General features: G+C 39.8%; 1 protein-coding gene across 2 annotated transcripts in view; it reads right to left on the reverse strand.

Annotated features, from left to right (window-relative positions):
* Nucleotides 1–7637: 7637 nt before the first annotated feature.
* The window catches only part of USH1C (USH1 protein network component harmonin), a 47302-nt gene continuing 36890 nt past the window's right edge, over nucleotides 7638–18049 (reverse strand). For both annotated transcript variants that reach the window (XM_059848963.1, XM_059848962.1), the window contains 6 exons: nucleotides 13565–13606; nucleotides 13203–13256; nucleotides 12954–13053; nucleotides 11504–11613; nucleotides 10739–10794; nucleotides 7638–8989 (listed from right to left, as the gene is read on the reverse strand). In XM_059848963.1, coding sequence (XP_059704946.1) covers nucleotides 8977–8989; nucleotides 10739–10794; nucleotides 11504–11613; nucleotides 12954–13053; nucleotides 13203–13256; nucleotides 13565–13606 — 375 coding nt within the window. In that variant the 3' untranslated portion in view covers nucleotides 7638–8976. The remainder of the gene's footprint in view (nucleotides 8990–10738; nucleotides 10795–11503; nucleotides 11614–12953; nucleotides 13054–13202; nucleotides 13257–13564; nucleotides 13607–18049) is intronic.

Here is an 18049-nt window from a genome sequence, read left to right on the forward strand (position 1 = left end):
CTGAGCACAGAGACTGAGGGCGAGTGGATTCCATCCAGCTGGCAGCCGGTGCCAGTGGTGCTCCCCAGGGCTCGGTGCTGGGGCCGGTCCTGCTCAAAATCTTTATCAATGTTCTGGATGAGGGGATGGAGGGCACCCTCAGCCAGCTGCAGACACACCAGGCTGGGTGGCAGTGTTGATCTGCTGCAGGGCAGGAAGGCTCTGCAGAGGGATCGGGACAGGCCGGAGCGATGGCCGAGGCCGGCTGTGTGAGGGTCAGCCAGGCCGAGCGCCGGGGCCTGTCCTTGGGTCACAACAGCCCCAGACAGGGCCACAGGCTGGGGCAGAGGGGCTGGGACCCTGCTGGGCAGAAAACGACCTGGGGCTGCTGCTGACAGCAGCTGGACATGAGCCAGCTGTGCCCAGGTGGCCAAGAAGGCCGAGGGCAGCCTGGCCTGGATCAGCCATAGTGCGGCCAGCAGGACCAGGCAGGGATTGTCCCCCTGTACTGGTGGGGCCACACCTCGAATCCCGTGCCCAGTTCTGGGCCCCTCGCTGCAAGAAAGGCATTGAGGGGCTGGAGTGAGTCCAGAGAAGGGAAATGGGGCTGGTGGAGGGTCTGGGGCACAAGTCCTGTGAGGAGAGGCTGAGGGAGCTGGGGGTGTTTGGCCTGGAGAAAAGGAGGCTCAGGGGAGACCTCACCGCTCTCTGCAGCTGCCTGGAAGGAGGCTGGAGCCAGGTGGGGGCTGATCTTCTCCCAGTAACAAGTAATAGGACAGAAGGAAATACCCTCAAGTTGTGCCATGGAAAGTTTAGATGGGATATTAGGAAACTCTTCTTCACCAAAATGGTTTTCAGGCCCTGGAAGAGGCTGTCCAGGGAAGTGGTTGAGTCTGCATTCCTGGAGTTATTTAAAAGCCATTTAAATGTGGCACTTAGGGACATGGTTCAGTGGTGGACTTGGCCGTGCTGGGTTAAGGCTTGGACTTGATGACCTGAGAGATCTTTTCCAAACTAGCAATTCTGTGATTCTGCTTTTATTCCTACATAGGATTATTCTCTCTCTGAAAACAAGATTATTTAGAAGTGGGACAATGTTTAAGACATATCAGGATGCTGAGTGGCACTTACATGCACTATTATGATACAAGTGGTAGCAAAAATTCTAGGTACCCACATCAGTGCAGGATGTAAAGCAGCTGCAGATCTCTCTATAAGAACTGCTCTGAAGAAAGTATGAGCTATTAGTAGGAATATGATGTGCCTATTATGAAAACTAATATAATTAAAGAAAAAAAAGTACACTGTTGTGGTAACAAAAAAAAAAAAAAAAAAAAAGCTGGGAAAGTTCCTTGCGTCCCTGATAATGGTTATAAAGAGAATAATTCCTATTTCCTTCAGAAGTAGTTTTCACCTCAGCCCATGTATTAATTTTTCCTGGCTGGCAATACCACAAGGCTGAAGATAATGTTTTGTATTGTAAATCTCTTCTTAAAAGAGAAGCCATATTCTTTTGTTGTAGATTTTCTGAAAAAAAAAATTAAAAATTCTCAGAGCTGAATGTTTTCTTTTCCTAACAGCATATATTGCACTGAGTCTTTAGCATTTGATATGAAAACAATGGTGACTAGTGAGTGCAGCAGCCAATTTGTAGTGTGCAAAAACTGTAAACACAACTGTGATTGATAGAGCTGAAATCATGCTGAGGATATAACAAGAGTTGACCAGAAACATGAAAGAACACTGTGTAGGTTCTATAGTTTTTCCAATAAATAGCCCATGAGACCAGTTTGTAAAACATAGTAGATAGAAATGCCTTTCTTTACAGGAATCAGTTTGTGGAGAGTTTGCAGAGTCTCTTTGGGTAGAGACTCATCCTAAAACAGCCTCAGGTACTTCTCAGCCTAAGCCATGGATCCCAGTAAGTACCTGGGCAGCCATGTGCTGGCACAAATACCCTTGGCTGCCCACCTGACCCTACGAGGGGATGTGTCAGAACCATCTATGTAGGCCATGATTCCCACACTCTGATCTTGCCTCCCACATGGAATTATTCCCAATTCTCTCTTTCTCTCATGGCTGTAGGTAGCCTTTCTCAGCATGCTTTCCCCAGGCTATATTTGTCTCCTGTGATAAGGCAGCAATACGAGCCAGTGGAAACGTTCTGCACGTCTGCATTTTGGCAGCCCAAATGTGAAGGGCGATGTCAAGTGCTGAGGCTCAGCCATGGAGGTTTCTCACGTGCAACTCTCAGCTGTCTGTTTTTCATCTGCAGCAAAGCAGCAATGCAGTGGAGACAAGAGCAACCACATCCAGCTGGAGAGCGCTGACAAGGGATGATTCTCTCATGTGTGCCAGGGACGAATCCTCAGGACATGCTCGCAGCAACTGGGCAGAAAAAGTCAGATTGCTTCTAATATATTCCCAGTCCTGGAACTGGCTATGGCTTCTTTAATAAACTAAAGTTCTGAACTGATTGTTCTTTTCACCACATCATAAAAAAACCACTTGCCATTTCCCCATTTGGTTGTAGTTTGGGGAATGAAGGCTCAAGATATAAGGAATAAGTTAAGGAAAGGATCATGCTACAAGTAGATAAAAGCTCCTCTCTCTTCCACAGCTGGCTACAGTGATCATTGCCCTGTGGTTAAGAGACCACATCATTATTAATGAAAGACTACTTGAGATTTCATACTCAGATTTTTCTTAGGAAAATGGTGATGTCCCTTGTACAAAAGTCACTTGCATTGTCCTAGTGCAAAGAAGGGGTAAGCATTTTGTCCCTTTGTGTCATTTATAAATCTAGCCACTTTCCCCCATCTGTTTACTATGGTATTTTAAACATCTGTTTGAACAGGTACACATGGGTTTAAAGACATCGTTAGAAAAGGCAATACTAGGTAACTTATCCTTGAGAAGTTATACTATTCCTTATGTACTTCAATGGTATAATATAAAAAAAAATCTCTGCATCTGTTTGTCTGGCTAGAGGCAAAGAAATGTGAATATTGTCACAGCTGACAACAAAGAAACACAGCTTTCCTGCAGCAGTACAATATGGGACAAATCACTGCAACTTAATGGCAACTTAATACACACAATCAACTTTCCCCTGTGAATCATCCAATGACAAAATATGCCCACCACCTCTGTTTCAATCAGCCCTATGAGTGTTAACAGAAATTTGTTGCAATTAAATTCTCCAAGAAGAAAAACAACATTATAAATTATGTTGCACCCACCAGTAAATTCTGAAATGACTGATAAGAAATTTATACATTAGTTGGGGAAAATACTTGTGTGTCCTCTCAGTCTGGATTCTTGCTGTGCATGTCATGCCTCTGCATTTACATGGAGCTGCCTGATTTCCACTGAGGAAGAGTATGCAATTTCTTCTGTCCTAGGTTAATAACATTAAGAGATCTGCTTCATCACAATTCTCTGTGAATAATCAAAAGGGGGACATGCATTTCTCTTTCTTCCCCACTGTCCTTCCTTGAGGCTGGAATTGCTGCTAATTGAAAACTGTTAATGGATGTCTCCACTCTGAAAATTCCACATTTTATCTTGGGGGGAGAAAGAATAATAAAAATACTGATATTTGCAAACTTATAATCTACTTAGTTTCAAAGGATAACACTGAAAAGTTATTTCAGTCTGTCAGGGAAATCCTAATTACAAGATTTTTGTCAAAGCTTAATTTTCTTTTGAGTGTTGCTAAAAATGTCTTATATCTAATCCTCTTTGTTCTCTGTTAAGTGGCATCAATCCTCAAGAGCCTCAGGCTGTTGCCAACATGAACATGGGGTCTCAGTGCTAAAGCACCCAGAACTGCTTAGGGGAAAGGCAGAGAAATGAGAACAAAATTTCAGAAAAAGTAGTTTGTAACTCTCTTGGTTTTACATGCGTCTGTTTGGCTTTGCATAAAGAATAACCATTAGCAACTTTCCCTCTCACATCCTAACTGTTTAGAAAAGTCCTTGTCCTCAAAAAGGCTGTCTGATTTCTATCTTGCCCAGTTTATGCTGGGAGAGTCTCAGTCTCCTTCTCCCAAACTTTACTCTAAGCACCATATAAACAAACTCTGTTATAGCTATTGAGGACTGATGAGTTTTACTGATGTTTGGAAGAGAAATGGTGAGAAAGGATAAGATGAGGACAAGCCAAGAAAATGGGCAGTTGGAGCTGGTGGGAGGAATAACCTTTGAAGATTATTTGAGAAAATGAGGAGGAACTAAAATTCAGTATGAATACTAGAACTTGAGCATTAACAAGTGTCCATACTGAGCATGTCCAGGACTAAGGCATCAATTCCCTTCAGGCATCAATTTCCTTCAGGCCTCCATCCAGCAAAATCCAGCCTGAGCAGGATTATTGAACTGAACTTGTGTCAAGAAGATTAGCTCATATGCTTAAATTTAAGCATGTACTTAAGTGCTTTGCTTGTTCCAGTCTATGATTGCTTCCTAAGTGCCAAATATCTGTCAAGCACAGTGCAGGTGTGCAAGGGATACCCATTGCTAATCATGCAGCAGGTTTTGTGAATCATGAAGTCACTCTCTGCAGGACATCAGACTCCACGTTCTTCCACGTAGACAAACATTCTGAGTTCAACAACAGCCATTCAGACTCACATATCCAAGAGCTGCCAGTCTGCAACTTACTTACCCAAGATTAATTCCTTAAAACTTCCTTCCAGTGGCTTTTACACTAATAATTGATATTATGGAGAACTGTAAGCTGTGATCCTCTGAAACTTCACATTTCAAAAACTTCCCTTCTAGAGAACAGAAATTTTATAGATTGCTTTTCCTATGTCTATCTCCACTTCCTATTTCATCCTAGATGATTTCAGCAGAGACCAAAGTAGCCCAAGTTACATTGTCATAAATATAAGTAGATCCTGAGCCTTACCAAAGTGTTATGCTATTATCTGTGTCCTTCAGTAACACATCAAATGTGGACCTAGTGATAGAGGAAGAAGAATTCCAGCAGAGGCCCCCAGTATTCCAGCAGAAGCAAACCTTTAGATGCCTTCCCTAGGAAGAAGGAAAGCAGACATCCTTGTCAGTGTCCTTATAAAATGTTTGCATGATCTATGAATGGCCCACCTGGAGCCACCTGAGAGCTCAAGCCTGCAGAAAAACAAGTTTGAAACCTGTTCCAGAAATTTCCATCAGTCATAAAAGCAGAAACCTTGTGAGATCAAGGACAATGGCAAAAGATAAAAATGGCAGACAGCAGAAAAACACTGAAGGTCAAACTCAGTATGAGGATCAAGCACTTATTAGCTAATCATCACTTGACTACAAGAGATCCATCTGATTTATAATCCTAAGGGTCACATACTGACATTTAAGACACTGGCTTTTCTACACTAGACCTGGTCCTTAGGTGGTATAAATGTGTTTGTTCATATAAACAGAGATTCCAGAGGGATTTTTCTGTAGTGAAAGATGGCCAAGAATTCCACAGCAGCTACCCAAAATCTGACTACACTTTATCAGGGTCAACAGACAGCAGAAGCAAACTGGAGGACAGTTATCAACTATTGCATTTCAAGCTCCTTACAACCAGATAGGCATCCTTTGACACAAAGCCATAATTGTTCACTCTTTTTTTTTATGGTGAGAGGAATTATAACAAATTATATATATTCAGAGGTTATGTCTCATATTTATGAAGTGCTAAGATTGTTTGTACATGTGTGCTCCTCAGATAAAGTTGATTTTACAGAAACCTTACTGGTGTATGTACATGCATACACCCCTCCTTATGTTGAACATTTGTTTGTGAATAGAACATTTTTAAAAAAAACCCTAGCTTCTCTGAAAAGTATGCACAATTTCTAAAAGATGCCATAGCCACATGATAAATAGTAGCTAAATGATGAATTAGCAGAATGGCAGTAATAAATAGATCAAAGACCTCCCTATGCTAATATCCATATGAGTAGTAAACCATGGTATTTCCTATCCTGTAATGCATGCCATGGTTCTGATCCATAGGGCCTCACATTTTTTGCCTGCACACAGGCACGCACAGGCTCACAGAGCAATGTGAAAGTCACAAATCTCTAGTGTAATTCATGCTCCAGTTCAGCAGCTGTGGGGGGTTTGCTAAAGACAACGTGGCCAAGAAATTCCTGAGAGAGTAAGAATGGTTGTTAACAGTTCTGAGAAAGTCTTCCTCTGGGTTATCATCCCATAGAGAGAGATAGTGCGGTTTGGCTGTCTTAACCAAACAAACAGCTCTGAGAAACTACACATAATCCCTCTGAGATTACAGCAAATGAAAAACAAAAAACCATCCTTTAAAAGTAGTTTGAAGCATTTGTGATACTGTCAGTGAAGTACTTGGACTTCTTCCTGCTTTGTGCATCAGGTCACAGTTTCCATACTCCCAAAGGAAACAGCATTGGCTGAGCAAGAGAAAGTCCCATTTACTCTTACTGTTATCTTTTCAAAGCTGGCCTTGTTGAACAGGGAAGATGCTCAAGCACATGTAATGACTGACAGCCACCAAAGAACAATGCAGTAGCAACTCAAATTGGGCACTCCTGTTTAAATTACTTACACCTGGGACACTGCTCACACACACTAAAGTAACTGAAAGAGAAATTGCCTGAAAAATGTATTTTCTTGTAGCATTTTTCAACCCCTTGAGCTAGCTGGCAAATGAAAGATGGGATGCAGTTCTAGGGCACTGAAAGTCAGAAATACAGTAAAAAACTACCTGTCTAATGGCTTAAGATAATTTTAAGATTTCAGAAGTGACAGGCTCCTTTCTCCTGACGCTACGTACTTACATTGCCTAAAGCAACACTTTCTTAATATACCTGGAGTACTGAGCAGGAACTATTTCCTCAACTGCCTCTCATGCATTTTAAGCTGTATCCAAGCAAATCAAGTTAACAGGGTAGATGGGGAGAAGAAACATAGTTCTGTGACTAAGAAGCAAGGCTACAACTCAACTGCTGGTACTCCCACAGATTTCCCAGCTCAGTCTTCTGTGCTCCTTCTGTCTCTGAAAAAATAACACCAATATAAATATTTCTAATATCTAACCTCCAAGTTTTGTTCTGTTATGTTTCTTAGTGTGCTGAGACCGTGTTTATCAAGCACTGCAGTTCTTTACTGGTGCATTACTGTAGCTCTCTGTTAGCTGGTACAAAACATCCAAGCAGCCCTTGGAGAACATTGCATAGCACCTCTCATCTCTCTGATGCATTGTCATGCAGTCCAGATGGCTGCAGTATGTAGGCAACTGGGAACCAAAGCAGCAGGAGAAGTACATCCTGCTGCAATTTCCTTCTGGTGCTGATCTTGATGCATTTAGCATTTAGATTAGCTTGTGGTTAGGAAGTCTACAGGCCTGGGTAGATGCACGCTAAGACCTAGCAAAAAAATACCCTGTAGCAACTGCAGTACCTTGCCAGCTGTCAAATGACCAGATTTGCCCCCCAAAACTCTGTAAAAGATTACTGCAGCTCAGCCAAGGGAAAATTCCCTCCTGTCCAGAGTGAATTAAGAGTTCCACAAGGGTGGCAATCTCTTCCAAGTGGGTCTGTTATTGAAGAAAAACTCAGAAGTCTGTGTACTTTAGCAGTTTAACTATTACTATGATGTACAAACCCAGAGACAAATAGGAAACTAGACTTCTTCCATTTGGCAAGTGCAATTTTATTTCTGGATTAGCTGTAAGAGTTCAACATTTTAAATATTCTAGCATATATACCCTGCCACACACATTAATTGGCATACTGGAAGAATACTATAAATAAAGTCAACATAAGTTAGCATCTGCATGTAAGTACAGAGTTCTCAGGAATTTAATTGTTATTTTTATGTGCTGGAAAAGAGGAGGGCTTCCAAACCTTGAAAAGGCAAGACTTCAGTGGGAATTTGATATGCCAATGAACTGTTCCTCAGTAGAACAGGTGAGAAAAATCTAAACACAACATGAAAAACAGAACACAAACTGGCAGGTACAAGAAAGGAAAAAGACAATGACGTTTCTTACGAGGGATCTCTATAATATATTTTCTAAGTCTACAACTGTAATAATACTTGAAACCAAGCTAGTATCAATTTTATGGTCTTGAGGAATTTACTCAAATCTAAGGCACAGAGCCACCAAGACCAGAAAGTTACACTTGGTAGCTTCCTGCACAGTTTAGTCACATATATAGGCTCACTGAGAACAAAGTACAAAACAGCAGACTCTGAATCACACTCAAATTTCCCACCCATGACTATATGAGGGAGGAATTTTTGCCAACAATACAAATACTTGGGAGTATGGATGTGACTGCACATAATGATTTTATCTGAGCTACTTGCTAGTTACTCTGCTGGTACAGAAGATCCTCCATACTGTATGAGCAACACAATCAAAATGATTTGATGATAATGCTCACATTCCTGATATTCTCAGTTCTTTTACCAGCAGGGTTTTCATGTTAAAAAAACCCTCACAACTGAGACACAAAAATGGACATTACGAGAGCTACAAGAATATGAGAACAGAAGTTACCTGTGTACTTTCCCACTTTCCCATGAAAATCACTATCTAGGAAGTAAAAATATAATTCTTTTCACACCCAAACTGGCCTGTGAATGTGTATTCACAAGTGTTGCATGTGGGAACAGACATCTGTGTTCTATCTTCTTTTGTCATTTTAGAGTCTATTTCCAGGATAACTGAAAGATGATTTGCAAAATTTGGCCCCTCAAAATAGCAAAAAGAGATTGAGCGCTCACAGTCTGAACTATGCTGGTCAGCAGTTCTTTTCAACCATCATGCAAAAAAAGTTCTGCTGTATGTCTATAGAATGATAATAAATTATTCAAATTATCTGAAGAATCTGATGTCTCTAGTTCATTTTACAGCTCAGTCAATAAAGATACATTTCACATGGTTATTGATTTCCTATTAATTTACTGAGCAGCAGGTTTCTGCTGAGAAGAGATTCCATTTCAAGATTTGTAGTCTTCCTTAAAAAAATGTCCTGTGGGGGGGGAAAAAAAAGATAGTGAGAAACATGCTGTTAGCTCTCATGCAACTTTTAATCTTTCTAGTAAGCACAGCTTTTAAACTGGATCTTAAGTAGTTTTGATTTGTATTACAAGTAATAATTGAGAAGACCCACATGCAACAAGAAATCTTACCTTGGTAGTTCTAGAGATCTGTGACTGTACTTACAGTGATTATAGCCACAGAGAAACCATACAGAGTAAACTGAATTTCAGAGGCAAGGATAATTTCAGAACAAACCCATTATAAAGGTATATGACAGAATTACAGAGACAACCTTCACTGAAACCAAACACTCATGAATACTTGTTTACAGGCACACTGTGACTAATCCAAATGGAAACTTGTTCTTTGGACAAGCCTTCACAAGAAAATAATTTGTAGTTGCTTATATACTGATGAACCCACAAAGCCACAGCAGTGGTCCACAGATAAGGAAAAAACCTTAGGTAATTCTACTTGTTTAGAAAGGGCCTATTTATTTAATGGTCTGGCAGGTGATAAACCAATTCTGCAGAGGATCTCTGAAGGACTTTATGAAGTAGAAACTAAATACTTATATTTTAATAGCACAGGCATGGCAAAAGCCCAAAGAACACTCCAGCTCAGCATGCCAGGAACAAAAGCAAGGATGGCAAGCAATGCACAGGCAGGCACATGCTGAAAAAATAACACAGCCTCACAATGGCCAGTCATGTTAAGCCAGGTGTGCTATTCACCATGAGGGACACTGCAGTGGCTACAGCTGCAGGAGATAGCCTTGTCTGTACACAGGTGCACTGCCTTCAAAAACCTTTCTGTGTGTGCTGGGACTGACTGCTGATGAGGGAATGGTAGGGCTAAATATACAAAATATAAAAACAAAAATAACAGTTATTTCCTTGCCCATTAGTTTATGCACAGGTATGAAACAAAATTTCACGTCAATCTACAGTTGGTGTTAGGCAGTAAAACTGATTTACAGCAACTAATACTCTAGTACTCTGCATAGAGCAAGAGCCCAGGTTAACAGTGGCTACAAAACCTTGCTCTGCCATCTTACTTGGTCGTAAGGATATCTTCAAATGTCCTTCAATCAAACTAGAAAACATGGGTCTCACTCTTGAAACTGTCCAAAGTAAAGCAAGCTCTACAGCCCTGATACCTCTATGACACTTGTAGCTGTAGATTCTTCTGTTTCACATCTATGCTGATTATCTTTAAAACAAGGATTCTGTGAGCATTGCCAAGAGACCCAAACCCCTTAATCTCTTCTGAAAATACTATATAAGTTTGCTTAGACAAGGACAATAACTGCAATCTAATTTAAAAAAAACCCAAACAAACAAACCAAACAATAGAATTAAATGTCTGATTGTGATGCAGAATGTTTATAGGGATTTGTTTCCCTAAATTATGATCTATGGGAATGTAGTAAATGACTCAGACTGAAATTAAGTGTAACTTCTAAAAAAAACCAAACCCCAAATCCTCAAACTTTATACTGAAAGTATGAGTGTGTAGTCACGTACAATCAATTCTGAGAATCACAATTTGGCAGTCTGAGAACCACTGCTGTAATGCATGACAGCTACTTATAACTGTCAAATTAGCAACCATGTAATGCAGGAGGTTATATAGTTCATAAGAAGAGGAAGATACTTGAAAAATATGTGACAAAAAAAGCAAACTAGCTGTTGTTACTCATCTTGTAATCCCCAGAGAAAAACGCTTATGCACTCACATTTCATCATCATATTCTTTTGGAGGTGATGCTGCAATGACTAAGTCAATCCAATCCTGAAAGAGAAAAGCAGAGGCAAACATCTGCTGCTAAATACTGCTTTTAGAGGTGGCCAGTGCACCACCATGGAATGTCAGATGGAGAATCTGGGAGGTAATCTATTCCTGGAAAACCACAGGGAGAAGGAGCAAGGTCTCTATTGAAAAATTCTATAGGAAGACCATAGAAAGATTAAGCTGTTTGATTTGTAGCTTGAAAATAAAGAAAGATCTACTGTTGCAACAAGGTTTAAAAAAAAAAAAAAAGTTATTCTAAGAATCATCCTGTATTGGTCCTCTGTGCAATGAGAAAAGTTCTTGCTGTGGAAACACTTGCTGTAGCTGAAGGGCAATGTTGCTTGTACATCAAGAAATCAAAGATAAACTATTATCAGAAAATTTCAATCAACTTGCAAGTAATTTTCAATATCAATGAGTGATTTACATGTAAAGGTACTATAAACTCTCAGAATGTAATGTGTTTAAATACCAGTCTTGACATATGGCTAAACACCATGAAATTTCCCAGTAAATTACACACATGGCTTTCAGAGATGCTACATACCAGCATCTTCTGCAGATTTTAGCTTACTTTGGGAGTTCCTGACATACCCACTACTTTTGAAGTTTGTAACCTTGTTTGTGTTGATGTCACAATGTCATGATAGAGAAGTAGCTCTGATATGAGCTCTGTAGGCAGAATGAAGGAGCATTCCAGGTTACTTACCCCACCCATGTTCCAGGCTTTTGCTAGAGTTGCCTGTGCTTCTGCCAGCTTGCTGTCAATTAGTATCTTGCCATTTACAGCCAGTATTTCATCCCCTTTCACTATGCCTCCTGGGGAAAAGACAAATGTGTCAAATACACATAAGCAAAACAAAATTCTAGGAGCCTTTTCTGTGCCATATTTGTGCAGTACTGACTGTAATGAAAAGTGTTCTCACTGGAGCAAAGGTCTGCACTAAAAATTGTAGGAAGTTTGCTACAGGCAAACACAAAAGGAATTTTTAAGCATGCCAAAGCCAAACTAGTCTCTTGTTGATCATGACCAGTGTGAAACTAGTTCAATATGATTTTCAACAGTTTGCCTGTTTGGGTAATCCAGCTATACAGCTTACAAACTGTGACTGACTGTAGAAAGTTACTATGCCCCAACCCTGGGGAAAAGTTCAAGGCCAGGTTGGATGGGGCTTTTGAGCAACCTGGTCTAGGGTAAGGTGTCCTGGCCCTGGCAGTGGCTTGGAATTAGATGATCTGTAAGGTCCCTTACAATCCCCAAAAAATTCCATGAGTCTATAAAAATGGCAAAATTATTTAAATTCCTGATTAATAAAATGGCATTTGTCAAGGGTTTGCATTTTGGTCATTTCTTTGCAAGTGTATGTGTAGTGTTTGCTCCTTAGAAATGATTTTGACTTGCCAATCTGCAATGAAGCACAACCAGTTAACTGGAACTGAGTTTGAAGAGGATGATAAGAGGACAGCCTTAGTTATGAGAGATCCTAAAAAGAGTGAAGGGCCAACAAGAGCACTGAGGAGATCAAATGACTGAAATGTTTTCACAGCAATGTCTTCACTTGAACTTAGTTGCAGGCTGGGACAAAGACAGCAAAGACAGTGTAATGGAATAAGATTCTCTCTGTTGATCTGGTCATCACAAGAGTTCTCAAGAGAAGGATGGCAGATACTTCCCACCATGTGCAAAGCCCAGATGTGTTGGTGAGCATGTTCTCGTGCCTTCAAGAGCTAAGCTTCAGAGGCTCTAGTTGGGTTTTAGGAGTTGGCTTTTAGTTGGGTTTTTAACAGCCAGCTGCTTAACTAGACAAATTACTCTTTATAGTAGCATAAAGAACAAAACTAAACAGTGTGGTGTAGCTATGGTCAGGTAATTGTTTTGCATGTGGAAGTATTACAAATGTCATGAAATTGTGAAATAATGGAGAACACATTCCTTGACTAAAGAATACACCACAGAATCAGGTGTTGGTTTTTACAAATTTTACATAACTATTAATTTTAGCAACACATGTGGGCTGCCCTTAAAGTTAAGGCAGAACTTGGGTCCTTGGGCAAACTAAGTGAGCCTTTCAGTACCAAGCTATGAAATCAGCCAACCATTCTCAGCCAGTGTAAGGAAACACTTTTCAGCAGCATTAAAATTCCCCATAGCTTCTCACCATGTTTGTCTGCAGCACCGTCCTCATAGATGGCAGACACAACTATCTTTCCAATTGGAGAATCAATTCCTCCCTCAACTGCAAGGTCCAGTGATCCTTCCTGTGAAAACAAAACAGTTCTAGCTCAGAAAATCTGCTAAATTTTGCCATTAACAGGAGCTTAATCTTTCCTTCTTCCAGTAAATGATGCTGTACATCAAATGCTTACATGAACCTTTTAAATATCAATCAAACCAACACAGAAATTACCTTTTTTATTCGTAACAGCCGTACGTCTTTTCCCATAATCTGGTCTGGGGTAAACTGTGAAACGATATAATGATTAATCATTTCCACTTTGAAAACACAAAGCAATTAGGCTGATCTATGTAATTTCTGGGGGAAAAGGGGCCTTCCCCCCTCTAAAATAATGTTAGAGGAAGATCAGAACCACATCACCTTTTCCTGGAAGAACACTCCTCTTCCACACAACCGGAAAAGACAAACACACAAGACCCAGAAAAGCAACAAGCAAGAATCTTACCTACTCCCAGCCCTCAAAATCAAGGAATTGGCTTTTTTCAAGAGTATTTCATGTTAAACAACAAGGCATGTTTAAATTCTCTCCTTACCATTGAATATGGATCAAAATCTTCCACATACTTCTGGAAGCCCTGAGAATAAAAGGATATTTAATTGCAAAACCAGCAACTCACTCACACACTCAACACACAGATTGCATCTTGTTTATTAGTGAGAGAACATGTAATTCTGTAAGCTATGAAAGAAGACAGAAACTGGAGAAAAGCCCAGAGAGACAGCAAAGAGTCCATCCTGACAGTCAGAAGACACTTCAAAACCTCATGACAGATCAATAATTTGAGTTGGTCATATAATGGAGCATTTCTGAGGAGGAGTTTACCACCTGTCAGCTCCACAGTTCCTCTCTACACCTGATAGAACAGAAACAAATCTTAAAAGCACCCTAAGCAGATATGTTCTGCCACACTGTTTGGAGCAACATTTCTTGAGATTATCAACATGCTGGATGGCAACAGGTAAAAATGACAGGCTCCAATTCACCTGTCAGCAACAGCACTCCACACTGTCTGCATTCTTTTTCAGGAATTTAGGATACTTTTCCAGCCCCCTTCTCTCTCTCTTGATGTGGAGTTTCAGGGAGCTGGCTCCACACCACAATCAAGTGCAGGACAACAATCTGTTAGATGATTTGCAGGACAACAATATGATTTTTGTTTTCATATGGTCCTGAAGAGGACTTAAAAGTTTTGTCAGGGAATGTCTGAAATGCAGAAGATGATACTGCAGTTAGGCACAGCAAGATTTTTAAGCTTTGAGAGGACCCACAAAAGAGTGCCTAATCCTTGTCAGACCAAGACTGCAGGAAAAAGCAGGAGTTACCTTTTCTGCAAGGATGGGAGTTCCTGCAGCAGCAATCAGGAGTCAGTGGTGTTGGGGTGCAGTTTCTTAAGGAGGAGTAGTAACTACTGAGTGAGACTGTACAGCCAATGCTGGGGATTTATGAAAGTTCTGCACTTACCCTGCATGCTAAAGTAAGGACTTCAGAACTTAAGAAAATCTTTACTGAGGCACCTAGCTCCCACTCTTGTGGCCTCAAGCTGCAATAACCTGGTGACAGGGGAACACAGAAGCACACAACCCTTTGCAGACACGGCAGGCAAGCCAATACCTTACACAGACCAATGTTTCAGTGCATGATCAAGCTTGATATATTCATTATTACCTCTCTTCTACTGGATCCATTTGACAACAAAAACTATTTCACTGTCAGACTCACCTAAGCCTTCTTCCACTTGTAAACCAAACACACAGCTTAAGATTCCTGTGGTATATTTGGGGGCTGGCTGTTAAATGGCAAAGTTGCAGCAGAAAATACTAATGCCTGCTCTGCTATACTCTTTATCACCTCCTCTGGTTGCCTAATTTTGATGTGATTATGAACCTTCTGGGTTCTGATCTCACCCATAACAGTACTGCCTTACATTAAGTTTGTTACACTCCATTACATTTGTTAACCAGATAAATGGGAATTTAATCACAGACATCAGCAAAGGCAGAATTTCATCCTGGGGGAAAAACTTCAATCAATCATTCATTGATTTACAATGTTTATTAATATTATGAGCCATTTAACTAAAACTGTAAGATAAATATTTTACAATGAAAGCTATCTAAACAATTAATACTTTGAAAACCTGAATTAGTACTGCCTTTTGGAATCATGGCTAAAGTAGATATCTATGGTTTTGGAGCAAGTAATTTAGAGAAAAGAACTCCAACCTCAGCCAAGTCACTAAGTCATTATGTAATCTAAAGGAAGTCAGTGAACTCTTTGTCCCAGGTTGTCCTCATGAAAAACAGATGTTGCCCTTGATGGAAGTTTCCCAGGGAAAATAATCTTTTAACAGGAAAAAAACCAAAAAACTCCAGAAAAACAAACACACAAAATAAAATTTTAAAAATCGCTTAAAAAAACCAATCTGCAAGCAAAAGTCATAGAAACACAGCATATCCTGAGTTGGAAGGAACCCACAAAGATCACCAAGTCCAACTCCTGGCCCTGCACAGAGTGACACCATGCACCTGAGGGCACTGTCCAAACACTTCTTGAGCTGTCAGGCTGGTGCCTCTGGGAGCCTCTTCCAGTGCCCAACCACCCTGAGGGTAAAAAACCATTTCCTAATATTCAACCTAAACTCTTTTCCCCTTGGGTTCATGTCACCATGTATCAGAGATATGATCTGGATCCAGTAATGCACAAATATTGCTGAGACAGAAAGAAGACATGCACTGAACTATAATAAATCTTCCCTGAAATGGACACCACAGATTCAGAGATCAGAGAGTGCACTCCATATCCAAGCAGGGATGGATGAACCAAGGAACACCAAGTGGAAAGCACAGTCCTAAGTCTACTCTCTCACCACTCAGGATGTTTCAGGGGAAAGAGTTAAGAGCATTCAAATCCCTTCTTGACTAACAAAAACATTCACAGGACTAAGCATAAGTTGAAAATGGAACACTAAAATATTTGATTGCACTGAAACAACTCTCTGTCTGGACTTCCAGGTGAAAGCTGAAGTTACTATTTAGAGAAAAAACAACCTCCAAAACAAGCACTTATACTAATGATACTGTTTCACTGGTTTCTAACAACAATACTCAAGAGCAATTGAGACCAGAAATAACAACAACAAACCACAAACAAACAAACAAACCCCAAGCAACAACAACAAATAATTGAAAGAGAAACTCACAACCAGAAATAACAAAATTTTCAAAAAACCTCTTTTGAGAACACAATTGTTATATATTCAGAACATACTGGCATTTACTGGCAAATAAATAATCTCAAAGTTGGATCTTTTTCAGTCAGTTTTCCCTTCTAGATACAGATTGAAACTGATTAAAAGAAGAAAAAATGAATATTAATCTTAATGTTTTACCGCTCAAAGTCTCACACTGTGATCTCAATACTGTGTGCCAACTTTTCAGATAATGTCAATGCATGTACCTTAGCTTGCACTACCAAAGGGGTTTTGTACAGAAACTGGCACATTTTACAGCAGTGGAGAAGTGTAGCCTGAAGTTCACTTCTTCAAGGAGCCATCTATTGAACCATCAGCCAACCAAAGATGAAGAGATAAAAACTTCATCATTATGACAAAAGCAACAAAAGTAAAGGAACAAAAGTAAAAATGCAGCAGGAAAATCCTACACAATACAGGAAGGCTGAATGAACAAGGCTTTCCACCACCAGTTCCTCTAATTTCCTAGCAGCAATTATGTTATGATGATAGCTCTCTTTATCAATCTGATAAAGTATTTTATCACTGAAAGCATTGCACCTGGACACTATAAGAAACAAGGAAATCTTAAGAATAACAGTATCAGATGGGTTATCAGTGTTCAGCTATCTTAAAGGTTGCACTTAACCATATAGGGAGTTACAGTTGGTTCAGCCTGAAGGATTTATTCTCATTCTTCTTCTGCCTAGCCTAGCTGGAGCCACAGGCACACACTTAAAGTTTACAAAGACTAGCAGTTCTCATGCACTAGGGCTGTCTTGCATCTTCTGTTTTAGAAACTGAGCAACAGAATTAGAAAGGAAAGTTTTAAATCTATGATCAGTCAAACAAGAAGTACCACACAAAACACGGAAAACATTATTTTACTTGTTTTTTGTTAGATCTAAATGATGAATTGTAAACCACCATCCTTTTAAACATCTCTTGTGGCTGCAAAAGAAAGAAAATTGCCAAACCAGATGTTAACTTTTTGCTGTAAATAAGTATCACCTACTCATAAATTATCTTACTGCTTATTTTGCTCTCCCAGGGACTGAATCACACTTGGACTTGTTAGTGCTTGTTCCCTGTATAATTTCAAAATGAGAGAACACACAGAGCGAAATAGTACTGAATGCAAAGTGGAAAGAATTCTAGAGAAACTACATAAATAATGCACATTTCCATACCACAAGATGTCTTAAAAATATCTTCCAGGGCTGCTTTTACAACTCATTTCTACAAAACAGTGCTTGGGTCTCTCATCCATGATATTTGAAAAAAGAAAATTGAAAAAAAACCCCAACCTTAAACATGACAAAATGGCAGACAATAATTTCAAAAATATTGAGAAGTCATGGTAAAAATATGTTTATGCATTTAAGGTTTGCTTTCTTAGGATAAGGTTGTCTTACCAAGGATTTCCTATACTGAAGAGGTGAATTCTATTATTAAATGGATCTTATTTTATTCTGTTTGGCTTCAAGGTCTTAAATTCCATATTCATTTTGTTTTTTTTGTCACTTCCACTATTCTAACAAAATGGTATGCAGTAGTTTGGAATCTCTTAAAATACAGAATATATTCTTAGTCTACAAAAATTTTCAAAAATGAAATGGGCTAACTCCCATATTATTATACAAAACACTACTGACAGTTCCCTAGCCTCCACTCAAAACCTTGCAGCAAATCAGGTAACATATCTGAGTCTTCTGAAGCAAGAAAAATTTTCTACAGACCCAACTCTGGCATCTACCTTTAAAACTCGATTTGCTTTAAAACCAATTA

Source organism: Haemorhous mexicanus, chromosome 6 (assembly GCF_027477595.1).
Source record: "Haemorhous mexicanus isolate bHaeMex1 chromosome 6, bHaeMex1.pri, whole genome shotgun sequence".
Taxonomy (NCBI): domain Eukaryota; kingdom Metazoa; phylum Chordata; class Aves; order Passeriformes; family Fringillidae; genus Haemorhous; species Haemorhous mexicanus.